We start from the raw sequence: 27,174 nt of genomic DNA, 5'->3' as shown, positions 1-27,174 counted from the left end.
TACTTAAAATTAAGAAATAAAGGGAATCTCCTTGATTTTCCCTGACATTTCATAGCATCATAGTATGGCTAGAGTTCAAGGGACTTGAAAGATCATCTATTTCCATCCCCCTTGCATGGGCAGGGACACCTCACACTAGATCAGGAGTAGATCTTGAACACTTCCAGGGACAGGGCAGCCACAGCTTCCTTGGGCAACCTCTTCCAGCATCTCGCCACTCTCACAGGAAAGAATTTTTTCCTAATGTTTAGCCTAAATCTCCCCTCTTCAAGTGTTAAACCATTGCTCCTTGTCCTCTCACTACACACCCATGCAAAAAGCCCTGCCCCAGCTGTCTTGCAGGCCCCCTTCAGATATTGGAAAGTCACCTCGGACCCTCCTCAGCCTATCCTCATAAGGATAGCACTCCAGACTTATCATTTTTGTGGCTCTCCTCTGGATACACTCAAGGAGCTCTACATCCTTCTGATCCTGGGGACTCTAGAACTGGACACAACACTCCAGGTGGGGTCTCACAAGAGCAGAGGGGGAGAATCACCTCCCTCGACTGCTGTCTGTTGGCTCTCTGAGCTGCAAACACACAATGATGGCTCATGTTGAGCTTCTGGTACACCATCACCCCCAAGTCCTTCTCCTCAGGGCTGTCTGCAATCCTTTCTCCTCCCAGCCTGTATTCCTGCATGGAATTGCCTCAACCCAGGTACAGAACCCTGCACTTAGCCCTGTTGAACTTCATGCAGTTTGCACAGGGCATGATTTTTGCTTTAGACTGTAACTTGCATTGCATTAAGAGGAGAAGAGACAAATGAGAAAAGGGAATCCCATGTTCCTACCTTGGGTAGTTGGTGCAGTACTGAGTATATATGTGGAAATCTTCGCTCTGCACAGGGAAGAAAGGTTTAGATATATTCAGATTTTGTCAAACTATCAGCGAATACACGTACAAGATAATCATTATGACATTGAGACAACACCCTCTCCAGTTTCCTGATCAATAAATTCACTGTGATAGTCCTATCACTATGATATACCTATGAAGTGATTTCATTTTTTGGGTTTTTTTTTGAAATTTTTCCTTTTCTTGAAGGAAATACACAATAAAACCTGCATAGAATTAAAGCAAACAGCTTTGTGACGGAGCCTCCAAGGTCCTTTGTGATATTCCACGCATCTTAAAAAACAACCATAAAAGCAAAACCCAAGCCCAGCAACACACACCCCTTCAAACAACTGACTTGGACAAATCTAGTTTTGTACATAATAAAGCTCACACCTGCTTACAGGGAGAAGTTTTGTGGGTTATGTCAGGTGTGCAATTTGCAAACAGCTATAAGTACTTTCACATATGAGCACAGTCTCAGTGTGAAAATTATAAAACACAAGTAATTTTTTTAGCGTAAACTATGACTCTGTGAAAGCAGATAGTTATTAGCTAATCAAGTTGTAACTAGATTTAGGTGGGCTTCCACACTGGCCTCTGACAGTAAAATTATCCACACTTGATGCTGACAAGATTCCCAGAGCAAACCTCTGAGTTTCCTCCTTAGACTAAGATTTTTTTCTTAATCATCATAATGCAATTCTATGTAAGAACAAGCTTTCAGAAACACTCCCATATGCTTAAAACTCACATCTGCCTGTCAACTTCTATCTCAAATAATGTGCCATCTCTGCTGCTTTGTTGTAACCCTAAAGACTGAGAAAGCCCTGACGAATTGCAAAGTGCTCCTAAAATAAATTACTTTTTCTTTCCTGAGACTTAGACCAATAAAAAACAATTTTTCAGTAGTAAACAAGGCCCCAGTTTCCACTTGAAACATCTTCTGAGAGAACTCAGGCATTGTGCACACAATAGCTGTGCTCTGCAAGGGGTAGTCACTGATGAATGGCAAGACCAAATATCTGCCTTCACAGAAGGCAACAGCACTCTGAGGAGCAATACCTCTTGAGGAGAGGGATGGATGCAGCCTGTGGGCTTTTGTTTCTCATTGTTGGAAGCTTTTTTTGTCTATTCATCAGAAAGAGATGGCTCAGGCAGTACCCTTCCCCATTTCCAACAGCACTGCTCCCTTCCCCCTCTTGCAGGGGTAAAGCACATTGTGCCGTTCATTTTTGCACCAAGTGGTGATTCATAAGGACCTGTAGAAAGTCAGGTTTTACTCCATGTGTGAGTACAAGTCACCACAGTTCATTTCACTGTTCCTTGATGGACTTGCATAGTGACTGTTCTGAAAAAAATAACTCAAGCAAACTTGTAATAAGTGTTTCTCTAGAGGACTGCAATTCCCATATATTCATTAGTGGGGTATAAGTTTATTGAACTGCTCTTTGCTTAGGAAGGAACCAAGCAAGTAAATGTAGTCTTGATACAAATACAGTTAAACAACATAGCTTGGTTATTCACACTTGGACTAACTTTGCAGTCACTACTAGTTTTTACAGTGGCCTACCTCCATCTCATGTCCCCACCCAAAGACAGCAAGTGTGTGTCACAGCCTTTGTCCAGACTGGGAAACTCTGGCCCCAGCTCCAAACCCTCTCTCCAAACAAAGAATTAAAAATCCTCAGAGCATTGCAATCATTACACTGTGTAATTTTCTATGCAATCACTACTAGAAGTCGCTAGCACTTGTTACAAGTCCACTTAAGAAAGAGCATTAGGATGAAATTGAGCATGATGAAAAAGGGTAATTTTATATTGATATATTAATACAAAGTTGTTATTTAGGAGCTTTTGGTATGTATTGTAATCTATTCCCATGGTTACAAGCACAGAATAAGGCAACATCTAAAACTATTTCATAAGCACACTGTAGAACAGTTTCTATCAGTTTATATATATACACATTTCTATATATTCTGCTCATAGTCACATGACTGCTCTGCTTTTCAAACAAAAAAGAAAAATTCTGTTGTGAAATTTTAAAAAATGAAAGCATTATCTGTAAAACAAACAAGGCCAAACACTTGATGGCTTCAGAGTGCACTGAGTGCACATTCCACATAAAATCAAAAGCAAGTCTGAAATCCCCAGGAGCCTTTTCACTATCTCTGTTTTGGTTTTTTGGTGTTTAGGTTTGGTTTTTACACAAGGTCAAAACTACTTGCAGTAGGATTTTTGTTTTAAAGCAATTTTAGTGCAACTATTAAGTGGAAAAAAAAAATTATAAAAAAAGGTAGTTTCTCAAGACCTCAGCACCTCTAAAAACTTATACAATGGTTTCACAATTATTCCTGCTTTCTGAACAGACATGACACCAAATTTCATATGGCACTTAGATTTGTACATGCTTCATTGCACCACAGCTCATTTCATCACCCAAAACCATCAGAGAGCATTTACTTTTACTGAGAGCATTTGCTTTTACCAAGCTATGCGAGCATAACACCAGTAGAAAGTCAATTACATGTAATTTGCCTCCAGCATGAGGCTGTGGATACGCATCTGAACCGACATAACTGGTGTGAATCAGCACTGTACACCTTGCCTAGACATCAGCAGGATTCATATGAAAACCCTGGGAGAATGGCCAGGAGAGTCCCCTTCCAACAGAGGCCTTTCCTGGGCCTGAAAAAGCCACACTACTCAGTTCCCCCACTGCCTGCCTCATTACCCAGCGCCTCTGCATGCTCAAAGAAGGGGATTTTAGTTTGCATGCCCAGCTGGTCTTCTTCACAGCTGCGTCCCCAGAGAGAGCATTGTGTTACCGAGAGCCCATGAGGGTACAAGCCATGCAGGCTAAAGTGTCTTCAAACCAGATTTAAAATTATCTCTGCAGGGAGACTGGAATCACTCAAGAGATCACTTTTAATCTGTAAGCCCAAAGCTGTTGTGGCAGAAGGTGCAGAAACTGAGACCCAAGCTGAGAGGTCCTCTGCACCAACTACAAGAACGAATCAAACACAAACAGAACCCAGCTACACTTAACTTATCCCCCTATACTGAATCAATTCACAGCACATCTCCTCCACATCAAGCGCCAACATCCCTGATCTTCTCTCAGCTTCTGGTCCACTGTGCTTTTTTAAAGCCATAAAAGGCACTTAAAAAGAAAATGGAGACTGAGAAAAGGAGCTGAATCAGAGTGTAAGCTGAAGCCAATTGCCTGGATCTCGTCTCCATTAATGAGGTGGTAGATTAAGAGTAATTCCCTTTCCCCTTGGTTAAGCTCTTGGTGTGTCTTTCTCAAGACATATGTTCTGAATTTCTGGGGTGCTGAGTGAGTAGATGAACGTGCCAGAATTAAGCTCTCATCTACAACAACTCACTTAAATGTAAATGAGTAGAATACTGAAGCCAACCTTATAATTAACATTGGCATCATTATTATGAAAATGAAAGACTGAGTTGGCAAGAAAACTTACAATCTTTTATATGAATAATTAAGCTACAGCTAAATTTGCACTGGAACCATTTTTTTCAGGCTCCCATTACCGTTACCGTCAAAATGTCTCCAAGATACTTAATGTACTAGAGTTACTACAGTTCTTCTAGATGAAGAGGCAGGACCAGAGCTAGTAGAAACTAACCCAGTATACCACTGCCCTCAATGACAAGTTATTTCCATGCAGCTGCCATCCCACTCTGTTTAAACAAATATTCATCCACACCGTCTGCATCTTGAGGCAGAAAGGTAAAGACAACAATTCATGACCAGAGATCAAGTTTTTAAAAACTGTGCTTTTATGCATTTGTTTCTATTTTCCTATTTATTAATGAATAGAAATATCTGGAAGCAGATAGTTTTTAAATGGTTATTTTATCTCTTAGCAAGTTTTAAGTTACTGGCTAATTTATACTGGTGACAGCTTGCTGAAGTCTGTTGTCAAATAAAACCTGCCATTTTAGGAGCTACTTACTTTGGGCACTCAGCACAACAATTGCCAAGATAAAAATTCAAATCCAAAATTCAGAGTTTTGTTCAAAGTGCACTAATGGGATTTGATAGTCTTCACTCTATTTCCCTTAAAAGTAGAATTTGCAAGGCTGTTATCTACTCAAGCACAGAAGTTCTACACAGGAAACACAGTGATGTATGACTGTGAGGGAAGCATGCTATACAACTAATTTTCTTGAGCCAAACCAAACAAAAAAGTCAATTTCAAAGAAACTGTCTATCAAATATGGTCCCAAACTAGACCTTAAAAAATTAAGCTCCCCAGATCTTTTTCACAAGTATCTAACATTTTAGTTCCAACAAGCTCCACAGTTACTTTAGCCATAACTGTTTCTTTATACATGCAAACCAGTTTTGTGTAATTTCACATGAATCCTGAAGAAACATCAATAACTCACTTGATGCACTTACTGAGCTTCCACAAAAAGCAAACACAGTACCGACAGTGAAAACTTGATTATGGGTTTAAATTCCCAGCAAACACAGAACTCGCAGCTGAACCAGAAAGGTGAAAAAAATGGCAGTAAAGTCAGAGCTCATGTAACCTAAGCACAGTTCCATTCAAAGCATTAAAGGTGCTCCAGCAGAGCTACATCCATTAGCTGAGGCTGTGAGCTATGACTTCAGCATGGTATTATCCCCATGCTGAACTCACAGTGAAGATCTTGGCACACTTGAAACAATCAAACAATAAATGGCCAAAGTCCCATAAGATTTGAAGGACTGTACTGCCAAAAAAGGCAGTTTTATTTCCACTACGCAGTGCTGGGAAGATACAAGCAACCAAGAATGGATAACTGGAGTCTGTTAAGACAGTCAGCCCTTGCTGTAATGACATCTTCACAGCCAAAACTAGAACTGTGGGGTATTTTGGTATTGTTTGATTTTGCTTTTAAGTGTTTGCACTTGTCTGGATGAAGCTAAAAAATTCTTGTTAGGATTGCAGTCCCTAACAACTTCTGAACCACCAGGCAGTTGCCTGCCAATAATACAAATGCTAAAAGCATTTGACAAGGGAACAAAAGCACAAGCAATGATATGCAGATGGATTTTGGAACTAGTGGCCAGAAAGTCAACCAGAAAACTCCTTTCAGCTGGCCAATATGAATGAGAGTGCAACTTCTTCCTGGACTTTCTATTAGCACTTGCACCACCTCTGTTTCATGTCCCAGCCAGCAGTAGTTCCAGTGGTCCCAGCTATAAGCGAACAATGTACCAGAAAGATCTACCACCTCCCAGCTGTGGTATCTGTAAATATCCTGAAGGCCTCATGAATGTCTTTCTCTGCAGGGTCACTCTGCTGACTTACATTCATGTTCTTGTCTGCTAGGACCCCCAGAGCCTTTTTTGCTAAGCTGTTCCCTAGTCAGCTGGGTCTAGCATGCCCATGGGGTTATTCTGTTCCAGAAGCAGGAGGTTGTGCTTGGCCTTAGCCCATTCTCTCTCTTTCAATTCTATATAGGCTATTTGGAGTGAATACAATTTGCCATAAAATCCACTGCAACCTGGCAAAAACACATTAATTTTGTAGTAGTTGTGCTAACACTAAGATCCCTCAGTGCTTACAAAAGATCAATAACTAGATAAATAACAGCTTTCTCAAACTCAACTCAAGCAAGGGATCTGGTGAAACAGCAGCACTAAGCTGTATCATCACTCCCCTTTAGGATAAAATCCCTCGTGTCACAGCAGTGCCCAACAAATTACTGGACCACCATGAGAGGGTGGTCCAGTTAATCCTAAATCCTTGTGTTAGACCTGTTACATTGAATGCTTAGTGCTGGCAATAGAGTTCAGCACAAACTATGAAGCATGAGACAGGGCTTGGCTTTTTGGTTTTTTTCCCTGTGTTTTGGCTTTTTAACAGAAAAATGCAAGCGCATCCAAGAGAGATTACTAAAATTTAAACAACTACATGCTTTCTGTTCTGCTCCTCTTCCCCCAGAAATACCATGGAGATAGTATTGTTTATTAACACATTTGGGCTCTACAGATTTAAGACGTATGTAGGTTCTCTAGTCAGTAATGAACTAGAGTCATCAGTAGTCCAAATTACTTAATCTCTTGTTCTCCTAGCTATTATGGCCATTCTCCTTCTCCCTGTCTGCCTCTCCAGGTTTCCCACAACAAGGGACACCTACTTTGGTGCCCTGTATTTTCCTGCACCTAAAATCTTCATGGTTTTTGGCCTCAGGATTGCCCAACTGAACAAAGATGTTCAGTGTTCAGAACATTAAAAATATTTTAGAGAGAATGAGATTTGAAACTTAGGGCCATACTCTTTAAAAACAAAATTATGGGTATGACTGCTGGATTTGGGAAAAAATGGATCTCAGAAAACAATATGGTCACAAGTACATTAAGGTTATTGCCTTTTCTAAAAATGCAGCCAAGTTGTACTCTCTAGCTGTTTTAAAGCTAACAAGCTTATAACTTGGTCATCCATTATAAAAAAGGAGGAAAAAAGGAATCCCTGTAATAATCTAAAAATAAAAAATCTTAAAAATTACTACGTTGCACATACGCTCACTGAAGAAAATAACACCATTTTTCCTGATCTTTAAAATGCAAATCAGAAGCATATCCCTACCAACTACTAAGAGAAATTCCCTCCCCTTCCATAGATTTTCTAACTTTTCTTGGTTGTCATCATATATGCTGTCAAAATTAGGTTTCAAAAGCTAATAAATGAATGTTATTTCCCTATACATCCTACAACATGTGCTGGAGACTCCTGCAGTAGCCACTTACCTTGGAAACAAAACAGTCTGCTATAGCCACAGGATCATTTTCACAGTTTTCCAAATCTTGCAGAAGTTCACTAAAACAAAGAACAGGGAAAAGAAAGGCAATTATGGCACACCTGGGAAAGGACACACCTATATATTCAGAGCCAGGCAGTGCTTCATCATACAAGGCAGTGATGCAGAAAGCCCTTAATGATATGGGGAGTCCTAAAAAGGGAACAAAACCCCCTTTGATGCCCCTCTTCCCCCTAGGTGCTGTTGCTGGGGTTTTTTAGAACACTCTAAGAACACTCTAAGGAAATGGTATTCCTCCATACTTAAAAATTCAAGAAATCACAATGACAACGGATCACTCACCTCCTATGCAAAACTGAGCCCCTTCCTCCATATTAACAGCCCTTCTACAACATCAGTGGTGCAGTCAGACACTTGTGTAGCTTGTATGCCAACTAACACAATAAAAACTAACAAAATTTAACAGATACTGACACACATGCCCTGTCCTATAAGGACTTGATATGTTTTAGGAGCTTTATTTAAATGAGGGAGATGAGGAGCTTGTCTGAAACACAGATGACAACCAGGGATGTATTACTCATACACAAAGAATAGTAATAGTAAGCTCAACTCAGGAAAATTTCTCAGCTTTTACTGGGTTTCTTCACTGAAAGAAAATGGTTAGCCTAGAAAAAGTTTTCTGGAAGGGAATATATAAAACCTACATTCATAAAAGGAAAGCCTTACTGGGAGGATTTAATAATTTTGACATGCCAAGCAGGAAATGAATTCATTGTAACAAGAGCAAAGGAATAAGGGAGGCATGTTCACTGCTGTATGAAACTCAGTTCTCAAAATCCAATTCAGTGAAAGAAGTTGAAGCAGAAGAAAACCTCTAAGGTCTCCTCTTGATCCAAACAGTCTTCAGTCTTACTGGAAGATGTACTTATAAAAATGAGAGAAGAAACTGAATTTTCTGCCAAATTGTTCTCTGATAGAACTTTTCCTTTTCCTTTTTTTTTTTTTCCCCTCCCCACCAGATGATTTTCCATTTGGGGTTACTTTCCTTCCAGTTCACAGCTGAACAAGTTTTACCTAACAGTTCCTAAGCACATAGCCAAGTAACTACCCTTTTCCCCAATAAGTAGACACAATTTCCCTCTATAAGTAAGAAAAGGAATAAGCCAGAACAATTTGACTTGTGCTTTGCTTCTCCAATTACTGGAGGAAGGAAGAAACCAGCAATCAGCCACAAGGAACACAGACTTGAGGTTCAGTGGTCACTAGGCCACTCTGCAAGGCAACAATTTAAACTTCACACCTCAGTTTCTCCTGTCATCAAAAAGTAAATAAAAATATGACCCTAGCTTGATACCCCATGCTTATGAAGAGTAAAAATTATATCAGATAAACTGAGCAGGCTCAGAAGATTCCTACTGTCCAGCATGCAGATGTTCTCCTGATGGCTTGGATAATGTAGCACCTTGATTACCATGTTATTCCTACTCATCTGCTATAACACCACATTTTTTTTCCCCTACAAGATACGGTAATGCAACATTTAAAGATTTTATATGCTCATGCAATGCATCCAAGTTTATGCAGTAAATATGCAGTGGCTTGCATCTGTAGCACAAGCCTGTAGTTTAACAGTGGTTTGAAAACACTTGTTACCTATAATGTACTCTTTTCTGTCTCACCTGGCTGGTAAGAATGGGATTGGTAAGAACAGCCTACCACTGCAAAAATAAGTCATGTCCGGGAATCCTAAAAGACTTCAGTAAGTCCCTATAATACCAAGCTGTCGTGAAAAAAAAGCAGGGCTATTATTACAGGCTACGTGCAAACACCTGACAGAGGAGGCAGCAGAAACAACAAGGAAAAACACTAGTTCTCTTCACCAGAATATCCAAAGGCTTTATGCTGTTCACAGATGGTACAACAGGTCTTGATCTCTGAGACTCACTTGTGCCAACAAGGAAGGGAGCATGAGGAAGCACTGCCAGAGGAACTCCATGCTCACCCAGCTGAATCACTAACAAGACTCAGACTGAAGCATGACACAAGCACCAGTGCCATTTAAGATCACATACAGACTTACACAGCTTCAGGAGTTAGAGGCTGGAAAAATCTAAATCTCAACTCTCACCATCAATAGCTAATGCTAACCCTTTGGGGACAAAAGGGGCAAGGACAAGGAGACAGATGATTGTTCATGCAGTGCATTAATTACCTTCTCAAATGAACACAGTCTCATTAAAATGTCTTTCAGGATGCTTTTTTCGAGTACTAATTATTTTCAAGACACTACACTTGTCTTCCCCCTTCCCCATGGGTGAAGACTAAGTAGGACAAAGTGCAGACCAGTATTAAGCTGCTGACTACAGGAAATCAAGAGTGAGATAAATACATTCACAGGTCTGCAAATAATCATATTTGCACATGTAATTCAGTCAAGGCACTTGTATTTATTTTACTCATTTTATAACACCACCACACCATTTTAAAGCAAGAGAAACATTTTTTCCTCCTTTTTGATCTGAATTGGAACAAGAGAGAGATGGTAATGACAGGGACAACAGATGGGCAATTTTGGTGGAATGGAAGGAACAGAAAGATGAAGGAAGGAAACAGCATGGTTTGTCCTGAACCCCTGTCAAAATAAAAAAAAAGTTGATGACCAAGTACTCTGCAATCTAGCCATAAATGCTAGGTACCAGCATTTCTGAAAACCTTCACTCTCTCAATTTCTGCCAGTGCATGGCATTCAAAACAAAAATGGTCATAGCAGGCACAATCTGGGCTGCAGAGCAGAATGCTTTCACCACAAAGTTATGAAAAATAAATCTGGTTAAGCTCAGACTTTCAGCAAAAAAGAAAAACACAATCAAGAGAAATTTAGCCCTTATATAACTTCACTGTCACAAAAATCCTGTGGCCAAGACTAACTTCTTTCCACTCTGGAAAAAAACAACACTTTTTCCCCTAAAGGTGACCTCTAAACAGGTTTGATGAAGGCTCCTCCTGACAACAAGCCAGCTCTTACCACCATGAAGCTCAGAGCGTAATAACTGCTGAATATGGCAGTTCCAGAAAAGGGCCTTTCCCTGCACTTGGATGCTTATGCAGTCACAGATGGAAAAGGACCGTGCAGAATGATCTCTGTCAGCAGTAGAGGTTTCAGCTTGGCCTCTCCTAAAATTGTCTGATTGTTGTACTAAAGTGTACTAAACTTCAGCACACTTCTTTGCAGAGTTCCCAATTCAGAAGGAGAGAATTTATGCTTAACTGACACTGGAAACAATCTCAACAGGAGAGACCAGGGAAGAAAGGAAACAGACTCAGAGAACCTTACTCTTTCTGAATAAATAAGTTACTAGCAGGGGAGCCTTTCTCAGGGGACAAAGCAGGACCTGTGGACCATTATACAATCAGTGATTCTGCTTTAAGAAGAAATAGCATTCAAAAAAGAGATTATGGTCACAGGAGTAGCAATTACCATCCTGACCACCATTTCTGCCATTCAATACAACACCTAGAAACCATAAGTAGTTTAGCCAAGAGAAATTCCCATTAACTGGAATTTCTCAGGTCTACACAAAGTTCAAAAAAACCCTCAACTAAGACTTTTGATTATTGATTAATGGTCAAATTTAAAGCTGAGAAAAACAAGGTAATTCTGAAACTATAAAATGACACTTGCAAAAAGCATCTGGAACTGCAAAATGGATCAGGGGTAAAAATATATAAAAAGGCACAAGGGTTTGTTTAGGGCTCAGGACCTACATGCCACGTTTAACACAAGAGGACCTTGAAGATATATTGGGATCGACAATGAGTGCTCAGGCTTAAAAGCTCACAATTTCCATGTAGAATTTTAAATTAGAAGGCCTGAAATACATAAGTAATTCACTAGAGGTTTTGGACAACTTTCCAGTGAGTTTTAACCATTTTAACATATTTATCTCTAAAATGGTCCCCAAGTGCCTTTTTTTTTTTTTTTTTAATTTCTGCAAATAATCTTTTGGCAACTCAATTACTCGATTATTCTGTATAATGACTTATCATACTCAAAGGTATTTTTATTAGGTAGCATTTGCAATTATGCTGATATAAATGTGTCCTCGCTGCTAAGTCTGCCATTTCTTCAGCTTTTTCAGAGATCAGAAAATATGATGTCCAGGACCTCTTTTTACCATCTCATGATGGCTGGGAAGCTGTAAGCTTACAATCATTGTTTCATGGCTCTAAAACACATGATCAGGCTATCTCTATGTATTTTCCATAAGGTTTGTCACTGAGTCAAGTCAGTTGTAGTAGCTGAAGCAGGACACAGCAGCTTTCTGTGTTAAGTGTATTTCCATTACTCTGCAGTGGTTGTTTTAAGCTGAAAAGATGTCAGGTTCCATCTTTGCCCACAAGCTGGGAACAGACCCATCCCCACTCTTCCCTCTTGTACTGAACAGCAATCCCAAAAGCCGAAGCACTTTAACATAGCTTCCCATGATCATGGAAGAGCACTGAAGATGACTTTTGACATTGCTCCTCCACTTCAGAAATCTTGTTTGATTCAAATAAATTATCTGTTCTTCTTTAAAGAAGACAGCAGTTTGAGAGATGCTTTGTCAGCTGCGACAAAGAAAGCTATTACAGGAATTATGGGATGTAAAGACATGGGAACTCCATGCCAATGTATTTCTTGTATCACTTGAATAGTCAGGTTTTCCTTAATCCTGAGTAAATAAATTGCTTTTACATTAACAGAGGATTCTGGCAAAAGTAGCAGTAGCATGCTCCCAAACCTGCAGATTCTGCAGGTCCCACACAATATGACACTAGCTATACAAGACAGAAATTTACCACAGGTTCCCAATATACACCAGAATCCCATCTGTGGAATTTTAGAGAAGGTTGCACAGATATTGAACAAAACCTACTGCATCTCAGTGATGTACATTTATGCCTGCAGTGTTGTCTTTTTGTGTACCAAACAACTTGTCTTTGAAAAGGCAAGAATTTCATTTAGTGGTTTGCACTAGGCTCAGTTAGGGGACAGAGTGGGTTAAGCTTAAATTCATGGAAATACCCAGCATGAAAACAAAAAAAGCAAATGGAGAACACATTTGATTCATAAACAGCTAAAAAAATCTGATCTCAGCAAACCAACCCTGCTGAGAATCAAAGATAAACCATTTCTCAATTCATGTCTCTCGGCTGTATTAAAGGAGTAACAGAGTATTTGCTTGGCTCGCTCCCACCCCATTAGCACAGGTTAGTGAACTGTTTCCATGTAGTTAAATATGAATTTACCTGTTGAAATGATAGATATCCCGTATGTTTCCAAACAAGGCTGATCGCTCTTCTGTCCCCAGGGAGAGCTTGGTGTGATCACAGATACAATCAAGGTAATCCTACAAGAGGAATGAGAAGAAGGCCTTCAGACATTTCCTCCTTTTCTAGATCAGTAAGCAGAGCTGTGTTTTACTCTATGAGATGAGTCTCTTCATATCAGTTTCACCTTATTATTACAGTAAAGTCTTTAGTAGGCCCTCTGTGAACAGTCATTCTATTATGTGAGGTAACAGTACTCATCTGTTCGTGGAAACCAAGAAAATAACAAAAGACTGAACTCTGACTCGGAGCCTGTAGACAGGACAGCCAACATTTCTCTTACTACTGATACACAAATGTATTCAGACCTAATTCACAATGACAGTTTAACTGATCATTTAACTGGCTCAAGGACAAAAGAAAAATATAAAAATGAGATGTAGAATGTAACTTAATGCAGTCCTAGTAACATAAAACCTGTATAATGAGGAGCAGAAAGCATAACAGCAACAGACTCAGAAGAGCAACCACTCCAATTTTTTTTTTCTTTTTTTTTAAAATCACAGTTCAGAAAACAATACAGAGTTTGTAGGGAACAGATCTCATCATAAAAGTGTGCATGCAATTCAACCACACATACAACACACAAGTTACATTGCAAATTACATTGCTATACACTCCTTTTGCATCTACAACAGTGATAGTGTCTCATGCTGGGACTTTAACTGAATAGGAACAAGAGAGCTAGAAAAAGCTCAGATCAGCAGTGTTCTGGGACATCAACTTGCCCACCTCTTCCTTCATTTTGGTAACAGCTCAGCTCCCAAAGAGTCACCCTTCATTCCATAACTGCTACAGTAATAAAATTCTCAGATAAAGGCAAACAAATCCATCAAGCTATTCAACTTACTACGACTCATAAACCAAGAAACCCAATGTGCTGCTACATTCATGAAGAAATTCTGCTGGAGTACGGAAATAAAGTAAAAGTGAAAACAGCTGAAACAATGTGAAATAAAAATAAATAAAATCCCTTAGCCTGGGGCTAGACAACATGGTGTGGCAACCTCCCAAAAGCAACACAACATTCCATGGTGCTTCCAAGGAAGGAGCCCTGCATAACATCAACCAGACCATGCTTCTAACATATAACTGTGTTTCAGAGTCATAAAGAAAAAAATATTATAGAACACATACATTGGCCACAAAGGGTTTGTACCAACCATGGATATAACTTTTGGCTTTTAGATGCCCTCCCCTAAGGAAGGTCAAGAATTGCAGTGCTCATGCCTCTGTCTGTACATACTTCTTTTCCACTGAAATAGTGTCAGTGGAGTTATGGGTATAAGCAAGACTCAGATTTAGGTACCAGTAAACTTCCTTGCCCTCTCCCTTTATCTTAATGCTCAAAAATCTAAACTCTTTCATCACCTTCAGTTAAAGGTACTGGTCATCACCCAAAGCTCAGTATTTTTTTGCCAAGGGAAAGCAAGCAAGGCTATTCCGATACAACCCTGGTGTCTGCAAGAAGAGCAACAAGCAACAGAGGACAGGCAATCAGACAGGTCCCCAGGGATCCATCTCATCTCTTTTGTGATGGCATCTGATCTGTACTACACCTTCTCTTCTAGCTGACAACAGCCTCATAGTCCAAGTGTGCCCTTGAAATACATTTGTGCAGTAAGTCTCCGGAATAGCATCCCTGGGGCTCTCTGAACTTGTTCTTGGCTGTTTATTTATCCTGGGAAGCTGCAGAAGAATAAAAGGTTCAGTATGGTGAGGCAGAGAGGACTGCAGCAAGCAAAATACTAGGTCAAAGGCAGAAGTAGATGATAGATTCAGTGCTACTCCAGTGACGGCAGTAAATAAACAACCTTTTCTGGCCACTAGTATAAATCTGCATGGAACAACAAAGAACAGAAAAGCTCCAGTAGAACTGTGATCCCTGAAAACATTTGAGCCCTGCATGAACACTGCAGCAGCCCGAGCTGGTATGGTAGAATGGGTTGCAGAGGAATGAAAATCTTAAAATAAGTCACTCGATACAGAATGACTGTTGAATAAAGGGGTTCCTTTCATTTTCATTCATCTGAGCATAGCTGGAGCTTGGTTTTCCCCAAAACAGCAAACAGTTTGCAGTTATTTGCACTAATGTAAACAGTGTTATAAGCTAGTTTGTACTCCTTTTGTCCTCTTATCTTCGTTTCTCTTGACATACTCATAACTCTTCTAATATTTTTACCAACGCCTAGTAAGAAAGAGGGAACCAAGTAATTCCTAATGCTCCTGCCAAGCAGCAGCCTGCAGGTGCTTTGGCAGTTTTCCAGCATTCCCGTAGTCTATGCCAGTATCAGGTTATACCACACACCCACAGCTTGTGCTTGCTTTTACTAATAAGTTCCTTGAGACTGTGCTTCAGACCCCCTTCTCCTAGCATCAGGACCAGAAACAAACCAGAAACTAATGGCTGGATTTGTGCCTACATAGAGTAAAAGGAGACGGTTATGTGCTTCAGATGCTTGGCATTCAGAGGCTCCTTTTATCTCACCTCATACTGCTAGGAAAACACGCAGGATTTGGGACTGCTTTCATGGTTTTTATTTTTTATTTTATTTTATTACTGGCTTGAGGGTTGTACAGGTCTGACAGCTACAGACATGTCCATGCTGCTGTGACACATGTAAGTAGATACCTGAGCTAGACACAAACCGCCTGGCAGTAGGGTAGTCACAGCAGTACAAAGCTTCAGATATCCATGATTATCTGAAAGAGGTGGACACTGGACACTCCTGACACAGCCGTCTGATGAAGTCCATGCACAGCACTTGGCACTGACACAGCAAGTGGGACCCTTCTAGTTACACTGTTTCGCAGAGCATGTGTGGTCTAATACGGGCTTTGGGAACTCATCCAAGAAACAGATGCAGTATTGGCATATAATGTCCTCTGCAAGGCCAACACCACAGGTAGATCAAAGCTACACAGCCATGGGGTTTTTCCTAATTATTTCTTAGTAAATGGTACTTTACCCCCATGGTAGTCACTGCAGCCTCTTGCAGCGTATCAACAGCTGCTATCATCTGAAGCCATAATGAAAGGTTTGAAGCTACAAGATAACAGGGCAGGGTGCAACTGTAATGACATGGTGCAGAAATCAATGAAATTTATCAGAAAAGAGTACTGACCTTATTCACTTTATTTGTTCCTTGTCAGCATCTGTGGACCCTCTGTCAGCACTGAATGATTGTTTTACAGCCTTTGCCTTTTTATTGCTTCTTTGCATTTATGGCAAAACCACTGCATTTACTTTATAGGAGAAAAAAAATTACCAGTCTTCTTTTGGTTGATTTAAAGAGCAAGGTCTTCTTCTAATGGTATTCCACACTTTGTTCCATGCTATTTCCCAAAACTCTCCAAAAACTGTAAGAGTCCTGCCAGACTGCCCTGCCTGCCTTGCTTGTTGTTTGACATTCTCCACATCTGCCTTTGATCACAAGACCATCAGCATGTATTTCACAAGCTGCACATCCTGACTACCATCTCCTCTATAATCACACAAAGATCTCTGGGAGAACAAAACCATGACAAAACTAACCTCAGAGGCTAAAAATACAATTACATGAATTGGACATGAGAGAAAAGCAAGCAAAGGACAAAATAAGAAAAAAATATCTTCACATTGATCAAAAGAATTTTTTTCATGACCAAACTTCAGCAACTAAATGCAAATTCGTGGAACATCTTTATCTAGCGACCCAGGTTTTCCTTCAAAAACAGAAACACACTTAGCTTTAAAATGTGACAATGTGAAAATTACACGTAAAAATGAATAATATTAATGGTAATGTTGACATGTTAATGCTAAAAAATTGGTAAAAGCCCTACTGCCTTGTAAAACTAGAATCAATTTTTATATATTTTTTTTCTTTAGTATTCATTTATGGATTTATCTGGCATGTACAGAAACATACTCTGAATGCCTTCTGGGTCAAAAAATAGCATACTATCCACAACAGGTGGCCAAGGATGTGAATTCTCATCACAGTAGCTCACTGCAGCTCTTCAATTATTTTAAGTACAGTTTTACCATACAAAGGTGCAGTTGTAAACCAAGCATACCTGGCTTTCTTGCTTGGTTCCTTTAGCTAGATGAGTCCAAGGACTGAGACCTAAATCAAATTCATCTCCTTCCCATATCAATCCTAAAACAATTTGTGAGAAATTGCTACTCAGCAGCAAGTTTCTCCAGTTCCCACATGTGTAACACAACCACTAACCCAGGCTACAAGTAATACAGTCACGTTGTCATACATTAGGCTAATTCAGCTAAATACTTATATTTAACAACAGGCATATTTCTAGCTCTAGATAAAAGTTTAGTTTGAGTGCCATAAAAACCAGAACTATATTTTATTCTCTTGTAGATGTTGCACATTATTGATGGCAGTAAATCAAACCTCAAAAAATCCTTGCATTGCCCACCATACATCTCTTTTACATATAAAAACAGAAACCTAAATAAAGAAGGAAATTCTTTATTTAACCTAGCATGTCTTTCTACTTTTAGGGGAAAACGGGGAAGCTATGGAATGGTATTTGGTGGGTGGTGCGGTTTGTTTTGTTGTTTTTTTTTTTTAAAGACATTGGAAACAAGAAAACCCTAACAGCAGCCAAAGAACAGAGAAGTCCAAAAGCCCAGCACCTGTCTGGGGCTACGTGAAGCCACCCACTGAAAGCCAAAGCGGGGTCTTTCTGAGGATAACACAGACTTGGAGATGTGGCCCCCTCTACTTGCTTCAGCAACAGGAGCAGAAAGGTCCCAGGCTCCATGCATTTCCTACCCCTCCTTCCCATTTGCTTTACACCCCTCAGTACATGTCAGACAAGGCTGCCAGCTGTCAGTGCAAGCAAACCTCTGCCCTCATGGCAAACAGCTCCACTGGGACTTTCAGGTGGGTTCCAGAGCACTGACCCTGTCAGCAAGGGAGAGAAGGAAGAATACCTCCCACCAATGACAGCCAGCAAGCCTCTAAATGGGAACGGACAAAGTAATCCCTGTGCCTTACACTAGATGTGGGTTGTAATAGATGATGTTCTTCCTAATCTGTATGCAGAAGAACAGAGCCTCTGAACAGGCAGGAGTTCACCTCACTGGCATCAGTCCTCTCCCCAGGCTCCAGGAGGAGGTAGCAGAGAAAGACAGTGCACTCACCTGGGTTTATGACCAACTTCCTCAGAACCACCCCATTCAGATGTGCAGTGCTGTGGATAACAGCAATACAGCAGGCGTGATACAGTAAGACGATGCTTTCCTGACTGCATGCAGGAAGGACAAAGATTGATGGTGAGAGCACTTGTGAGAACATGGTATGAGGAAAGACTAAAATTAGAGAAGCACATTTAAGATTTCTTTCCACTGTTCAACATAGCGGAGTAAGGTGATCTGACAGACTACTCCCTATCCTTTCCACAGTTGCAGTTCTGCAAATAAGTAAAAGTTTACAGCATTAACTTAAATTTTACCTACAGAAGAAAAGGGAAAGAAGAAAAAATTTTCATTGAGCTATTCCTGATTAACAGATTTTCTATAATCAACATGACTTCCTCACCTATGTTATATATGATAAACACTGCCCCATCCACAGATACTGAAGGTCTGGAAGCAGTGACCCCTAGTAGGTTCACTCAGCTTTACCCACATGCATGGAAAGCCACAGGGGGAGTACGTGTGAGCCCAAATTAGCAGCGAGGAATTCCTGAGTCCTAACACCTCTAAAACGCACGCTTTCTTTGCTTTAGGCTGCCTTTCAACAGTTGTTCCTGAGCAGAACATGAGCACAGACAGAGTTGTACACAAAGTCAGAAATTTCTAGGGCACATCAATGTCAACAGAGTAGCAGTCAGGAGATCTTGTCACAGGACAAGTTGTCAGAGCACAGCTAGTCCCTGGAACTCAGCTGAAGCATTAGCCATGGAAAGCTGTCAGTGAGAAACGAGTCCCTCAGCACTGCTTAGGCTGTTGCACAGAGTTCATTCCCAAGCTCCCTGGGCTGTCACAACAGCTTTGCCCCTCTGCAGGGCTTGGGGGTAGCAGCAGAGCTTTCTGCAGCTGGGGGTTCTCCCTTACCAGCCCCTAAAGCAGGCTCTGCACACCCTTTTGCCCTGCCCTAGGATGCCCATGTCAGCTTCTAGCACTGCCTCACAGCTGCCTCCTGGGCTGTCACAAAAGGAGCCACGTGTCCAACAATGTCTGCTCCACCACTGCAGGAGTTTATGTCCTTTTTTTTTTTGCCCAATGCCTGCTTTCTTCTTCTGTTGCCTCTGTCCCATGAGCTATTTCAGAAAGACCATTGTGTCTAGGATGCTCTCTGGAGCATCAGAACCTGCCATCAGCTGGTTCAGGGTTGACCTGGAAGCCTGCTCACCTAGACTGATTTCATGGCTTTTGACTTCTACACTGAAGTGAATTTTTGCTCTAATGAAACAAAACCAAAGTTCAGTAATATCCTCCTGTTGAACTGGGGGAATTTAATGGTGAAATTTCTTACCTTAAAACACTACTTTGGAAGGCAGACTGTCAATTAAATCAAACTGTAATTTGATAGAGATGCTCTAAAAGTAACTGGGATTCATGGATTTTACACAGACAGGTACCCTACATGGATGATTACATCATCCATCTGTCAAGAAAACATGGGTAAATCACCAGGAACAGAAATTCACATGTGACCCCAGTTGGACACTTCAGTACACTACATTATTGAAGTTGTAACCCACTTGATTAAAACCATATCCCACATTTATCTTCAGGTATCAGCCAGCACCCACTGCTACATTACAGCTACAGCAATTTCTCCAAGAAGCTGGTGCTCAGAATTACTGCTCAGAGGTGCACTGTAAGAGGGAATTTCTGAGAACGTATGGAGATCATGGGACAAGAACAAGTGCTATCAGTAGTCTACTGACATTTCATTGAAGAGCTATGTGAGGTGCTCATCTAACCAACTTCCTAAAGTTAAGAGGAAACACAACAAAAATAAGATATAGTAATGAGAACAGTCAAATGAAAACATTAAACAGTAAACAGGATATCAAACTGTTTGAGGTTGCTAGGCAGATGAATTAAGTGCTCTAAAGGGTTTCAGGTGAGGCTTGACATTATCAGTGTCAATCACCATCACCATTCAATAACCTAGAGCTTTTTTATAAAGTACCAGCTGAAAATGTTTAATAATTATAAATTAAAAAAAATATAATCACAAAGTTTATCAGGACGCATATAAAGTAATTTTCACAATACAGTTTAGTTTGTCTGATTATAACCTTATTGAACCATATTCAGGCAAAACACAGAGATTTATTACAGCATATTTAGCCTTTGAATGTGTGAATCACCCCAGGAAAGGAACCTGATACTTGTATTGTAGACCTTTGTCTTGTTAAATAAACTTTCTCCAATTTGTAAGGCAAATGAATGCTAACATCTTTTAAAAGAGATTGTGATATGCTTACAAGTTAAAGGAGACATTCCAGAAGATAAATGTTTATTTCAGATCACAAGAAGGGAAACAGCAAGAGTTTGTTTTCCAAAGAATGAAGATGCAAACCCAACATAATGGAGAAAATCTGCACACATCCTAAACACACATCTATCCTAACCTTAGTAACCACATGACTCCCAGATACTTAAGGATAAACTTAACTTTTATTATTAATATTTGAACAGCAATTAAATGTAAGCTTATAGTAGTGGGTGGTTTGCAAGTGCAAACTCTTCAAAAAGTATCTTATTTGCAAAATGGTCTTCTTATGAAACCACAAAATATAGCAGCTACCTCCACACCTTAATCCGTGGGAGTGGTAAGAGTGGAAAAGAGAGATTTCTATGTGGTTTGTTAAGTTTTCGGGCTTAAAGGTCATGGAATACTAGAACACTGTTCTCTGACAAGTAATATTTAAAAACAATGATATAAAAATGATATAACAAGAAGTTTAAAAGCGGTCAATATTTCCATGGATGACTATGGAAATGGCCATAATAAGCAAATAAAATTTCAGAAACCACAAGTCTAGATGGAAATGCAGATTTTTTTTGGCTGTGAGGTTCATTACCAGATTTTTAAATTTCTTCACAGAAATCCCAATCATTCTAAAAAAAGAAGTATCAGCATATATTAATACTTACAAAAAATGTCACAAGATAAGCTGTACTTTCTCTCTCCTGCATCTCAGATCTACTCCTCCCAATTTTGTGGTCCACCCTCTACAAACCTTCCCAGAGCTGCTGCTGTGCTCTGTCAGGTCCTCATTCGGTGACAATGAGCAACAGCAAGCTGGAGGGCAAAGGTGAACAGATCTCTGGTTAACTTCTGAATTTCAGAAGGGCTCTATAAATCACACTCACAGGGCACACAGCCTCCAGCTCCAGCCTCAGAGCAGTCACAGGAGCAAAGTTTCCCTCCAGGAGCTCCTTGCCCACCATCAGGACTCTTAATGGCATACTCAACATTTAACTACATCTTCCCTTTGGCTCCCCCCTCCGATAAGAATAAAGCTTTCTGAAACAGAATATCAACTTCCACCCTTTTATCTGCATTAATTAACATTTAGAAAGTGGGTAGGCGATTGCAAACAGCACAGCTGAGGGATTTTGACCCTGATGCAAGAAAAAGGAGGGCAAGAGCAGTGGCAGAGAGGCTTTTTGGTAATTCTGCAGCTCCCTGGAAGAGCAGCAGGCATTCCTAATGCTTTCCTTCCACCCAGAACCTGAGACAGGCTTGCTGTACATTTGTAGACAGTTCACTTATTACCACAGTATAACATATTCTTGTGTGCTGAGCATACACAGGTGACCATACAGAGCTGACCTTACACCCAACAAAATTCATGGCTATCTGCTTCTGCTGTCTTGATGTCTGCAGTTCCAGCCACAGAGGGTGAAGCTGAACCATCACCTGAAAAAAGCCATCCCTGTCCCAGCAAGTTTCTACAAGCTAGCTGTAAGAAAAGAACTGGATGCAAAGCAGAGGTAGTGAAAACACAAGGCAGCTATGAAATTTTATTTAGCATCTTTCAAGTCCTTGGGAATGTGCCAACTGAAAGACATTTATGAATGTTACCAGCAGAAATAAGACCAAGTATAGTGATAATGGAGATAAGAAATAACATGCATCAGTATATTTAACCCTGGCTTTGCAAATTTTGTGTGAGGTTAATTTACAAACATCTCCCTGTTCATACATAGGCAGTTGCCTTTACCATCTAACTGTTGTGTTTGGTTACTTCTCGTTCTTCTTTGGTTACTTCTGGTCCTTCACAATATAATATATTCCTATTGTGCTGCTATAAATCATCTTTATTAGAATCCTTCTAATCCCAGAAGTACAGAGCTTTGGTTTTGCTTCTGCTTCTGTGTTGGTTTCATTTAAAGGGAAAGCTTAAGGCAGACATTGCTGCCAAAATGTTTTTCTTCAAGATCTTGTAGTTTCAAGATCTTAGTTTGTTTACCTAATCTAGGTATTTATGACATACTTGAACAGTCTGTGTGTACTTTCATTACTTTAGGTTGCTTTGGGATGTTTAATAGGGCTCACATCCAGGAAGCAAGAAGTCTGCAGTGAAAGCTCAACAGTCCTACCACCTCAGAAGAACCAAGTTCTGATTTGCTTTTGGTATTTCTTTTAAGGTACCCATTCCATAACATACCTAAGTAGTGTTGCTAGAAACCCACCTCTCAGTCTCCAGTGTGGATTATGGTCCTGATTTTTGAACAACTCCAGGAAAAAACAAAAGGCTGACATTCTCCAATACATTTGCTTCTAAATTTATTACAGATTTTTATTAAGTGCAACATTTCACTGCATGAATTTGTACTGCTTTCCCTGTGGAGTTTGATCAGAATTTGACACAGATCTTCCTTCATGGGTGAAAAAGCAAAGCAGTGAGAAGGTTCATCAGCTCAGAAGTATATCAATACTAATCATAGTTAAACTTATCACTGTCATGGTCATAATATTTGTTTTGCAGCTAACTTAAGTTGCTCATCCAGATCTTCTAAATGCATAAGATTCAAACCCTAGTCAGAAAAAAAGAGCACATGTGCTAACCTGCCTTTAACTGCTTTTTAATGTTGTAGCAAGACATATTTTCATCACATTTTCATGCGATATTCACTCTGAATATCACAATCTTACTTTAAAGAAAATGTATTTTCTCTCTGAATTGGACAGACTGCAGCTGGCAGAGAGGAGAACCTCTTTATAAATCATCACTCTGTTTGTAAAAAGACTAAAAGTAAACTGCCTCAAAATCATGCACTCATCACCTGCATTCTCACTTTTGTGATGAAGATTTCAGACAAATAAACCAAGTATGTCAGCAATCTTTGTCAGCCAGACTAGACTGCTTGACTTGCAAACCAGCAGTGCCTATACATGGAACTGAGGCATTGCTCTTTCTGCCCTTAATGAACTGAACAAAAATACTAATTGTGACACCACACAGCACAGTTGATTTCACTTATACTTACTAAAATACAAGTGATGAAAACCAAAAAAACCCAAAAAAACCACCAGAAAAATGTCATTGTTACAGTCTGATTATTACAGCAGCACCATAAAATGCATGATGCTTATACAGGAGGGACTGGTACAAGCTCTCACATCATCATCTTCTCAATAATACTCAGTTAACTTTCCATTGAAGCACCCTGCAAATTCCTCATGTACATAATGCTCACAAAGAGCAGTTATGAGACTCAAACCATTTAATTTTGGTGAGTGACAGAATTGGGAACTGGGAAACAGAGTTAGTCTTCCAAAGTGACATCTTTACATGCAACACACTGCAAGGAGTGATAAAGCACACAGGACGCCTTCAGCATTGTCTTTAAAAATTAACTGCCTAAAACATAGAGAAAGATATCCTTTAACCACACCTCTGGAAGGCAGGAAACTTGAAACAATAAAACTGATACTGACTTCATCTCAAAAGAGCTTCCCTTAATCACTGGTGCCACAACACCTATCTACTGCAAAAGTCAAGTATTTACCCTTACATGGCTTCTTCCCATGCTGTCAAGGGGTATAACCTCACCTTGGGTGAAGCTTTCCATGTCGGAATCCTGCCTCTTCACTGAGCTGTTTTAGGAAATTCCAGCAAAAGCATTATTCCCCCAGGCCTCTTTGAGAAAGAACACCTTTTTTTTCTTTGCTTATGTTGAAAAATTTTGGTGACCTTTCCCCAGAGAAGACAAGCACCTCCAGGCTAACTAATAATACATCTCAAGAATTGGCAGTAGCAGACTAAAGCAGGGAGACTGTTTCCAAGAGTATGCCTTTTGTTGTCTTTGTCCAAATCTGCCCATTTTTCACCATTTGGGGGAAGATGAGTGTGGAAGGCAGGAAAGAGGATGAAACACTTCAAATGCACATATCCCCACTAGGAATGTTTAGCAATGGTTCACCGCATATTTCAGCTCAGGCTTTGCAAGGTCTTAACCCACAGTTGCTATTTTCAGATGTTGCCAGTCACATCTGGTTCAGATCTGCTCCTCTAAAGCAAGAGCAGTGGAAAGTTTGCTCCTGTGTCTTCAGTGAGTTTCTGCAATCCTTACATAATGTAGAGAAGAGTCCTGTGCAGTTTCAGGTCAGAGGAGACATAAAGGAGTCCTACAGAAAGATGAGAAGGACAAAATGGGAACAAAGCTCCATGGACACCAGGAGCTGGAGACTGAATGTTCCAGAACTTAAGAGGGTGGAAAACTTAGGAATGGTGATGAAAACTATGCCAGAAGAAAATAAAGACTGAACAAAAAGCTGAAGTACAGAGTAAGAACTAATACAGACCTGGCAGAAAGATTGTGACAAGTTATTTAAGTGACTTCAGACCTGCCAAAATAACTACAGAGAGACATATGAATTCAGAAGACACTACAGTCATGGGAAAAACTAAAAACTGATAAGGAGGCAATGAGACAACATGGACTGACAGGGGATGAGGATGAGATATATTGAGAGAAGACTAAGGATGGATAGGTGAGGAGGCTGTAGGCAGGAGACTGTACAGAGGAGAATGAGACTTCCTAAGTAAAAAGGGCTGAATGAGGAGTCTTAAATATTGAAAAAAGGGGTAAGGGACAAAAAATCTGTAGTGGAGATAGGAGAGAGACTTCAACTAGCCCAGAAGGGATGGTTTGAAAATTGTCACATTTGGAATGAAAGAGTAGAGGAAGTTATTCAAACAAAAGAAGTCTCCCAGATTACAGATGGAGTTTGAGATTCTTTAAGATCAACCTCTGCTTAAATAAAATATCTGTGAAACGTCCTGAAAATGCATTCTTCACTCCCTGCAGTTACTGTAGGGAGTAATTTTTTACTGGCATTATTTTACTGATAGGAGTTCTTATGTCAAATGGCTGACGTTCATGCAGTGGGGATCTAGATGTTCTCAATGGACTGATATCACTGTGAGAGTGTATTTAATGTAACATGACAGATGCAGGCACTAGGACAGTTCATTTGCATTACTCCCTTCATTACTGCATTACTGTTGCAAAGGTAAAACACAAATATGCATATCTCTTTTTCCAGTTACAGACATATGTACGTATTATTAATATGGGCTTCTGACTCCTGTGAACCACAAAAGCAGAATGTGTTTTTAAAACAAACTCAGGGACAGCACCTTACTCAGGAAGTTACTCCGGTATGCTACTCTAATTGAAGTTTATGCCTGTTCTAACTAAATTACTACTTGAAAAAGCTGGGCTGGTTCCTAAAGAGGAGAAGGTCAGCAGATTCTGCCCCAGCCAGCACACCTGTCAGCACAACAAGCAGGAAGCAGAGGTATCAGATTTCTCATCACAAACTTGCCCAAAGAACACTTCAAGCTGCAGTAATTAAAAAAAAAATAATTATACTTAACTGATCATCTGATAAAACATACCAAACAATGGAAAAGTTTGCTCTTTGTTACAGTGCAAAATGTCTGCATTTGACTAGACAAGCAGTTGTTTCTAAAGCATATCCTGGGACAAAGGGAGCCAAATAGTGCCCACATGGCTTCCTTTCACGCATCTTAAATCCATTAAATACTTCTTATCAACAATTTGAAAGCCAGAGAATATCAGAAGGTCTACTTTATCTGGTAAAGACCACATTAGCCACATCCTGTGAAGTCAATTTCTACAACTGTCTAGTACCCTGGCATTAAGAACAAAGATTACTCAGACAGTCAAAAGCCAATAAAATGAATGCTTTTTAAGCTTATTTTTATTTATTTGCTTATTAATGACCTAACAGCATTAGGTCAGAAAAGCATCAAAAAGAGCAAAATTGCGTTTTCCTCCATTCACTCTGTAGTGTTTTATGTCAAGCATTATAACTCTACATTTTCTAAAGATAATATAGGCTGAAAGGATACTTCCCAAAATACTATGCTAGGCTAATTCTTAGTGAACAAACTGTGGATAAGATGATTAGCACCAGGATACTTCACGCAATTTAATAACACGTGCATTAGTGGGTTGTTTGTGTACAGCTGTGTATGTTCTTTACATATGTGTACAACTCATCTTGGAATCCAGTTTCAGGCACATGAAGGACAAGAAGGTAATCAAGAACAGTTAGTATGCATTCATAAAGAGGAAGTTGACTGCTCGTTTCTATGATTAAATTACTGGCTCAGTATAAGAGGAGAGCAGTGAGCATTTTCTACCTTGACTTCAGAACGCCTTCTGACACTGTATCCCATAAGATCCTCACAGACAAGCTGATGAAGTATGGGTTGGAAAAGTAGACAGTGAGGCTAATTGAAAACTGGCTAAAGGGATGGGCCCTAAGGGTGTTCAAAGTGGGAGGACAGACAGTAGCTAGTGGCATATTTCAAGGGTTAATACTGGGTCCCATCCTGTTTAAGGTATTAGTTAATTATATTGATAATGGGAAAGAGTGTGGATGCATTAAAAACAAAAAAACCCAAGCCCAACAAAGCCCCACCAACTCTTCCTCCCCTCCCAAAATAATTAAAATTACCTCCAAAACCAACCAACTGAAACCCCAAAAAGCTTGATTGTGTCCCACATGCAAACATGCTTAGCATTACACCAAAAATTTAGAGAATGGATTCATGGATCTAAGTTTTGACACCCTCCCAGCTCTACCTCTAGAAACTGTTTCAAAGTGTAAACAACAGTAAAAACA

General features: G+C 39.9%; 1 protein-coding gene across 2 annotated transcripts in view; it reads right to left on the bottom strand.

The window, feature by feature from the left end:
* The window catches only part of PLEKHG1 (pleckstrin homology and RhoGEF domain containing G1), a 130,724-nt gene that overhangs the window by 16,192 nt on the left and 87,358 nt on the right, over positions 1-27,174 (bottom strand). For both annotated transcript variants that reach the window (XM_071740559.1, XM_071740560.1), the window contains 3 exons: positions 12,953-13,053; positions 7,650-7,719; positions 834-880 (listed from right to left, as the gene is read on the bottom strand). In XM_071740559.1, the coding sequence (XP_071596660.1) occupies positions 834-880; positions 7,650-7,719; positions 12,953-13,053 (218 nt within the window). The remainder of the gene's footprint in view (positions 1-833; positions 881-7,649; positions 7,720-12,952; positions 13,054-27,174) is intronic.

Source organism: Heliangelus exortis, chromosome 3 (assembly GCF_036169615.1).
Source record: "Heliangelus exortis chromosome 3, bHelExo1.hap1, whole genome shotgun sequence".
Taxonomy (NCBI): domain Eukaryota; kingdom Metazoa; phylum Chordata; class Aves; order Apodiformes; family Trochilidae; genus Heliangelus; species Heliangelus exortis.
Note: the sequence above shows the minus strand (reverse complement) of the source record. Positions and strands in the feature narration are given on the sequence as shown.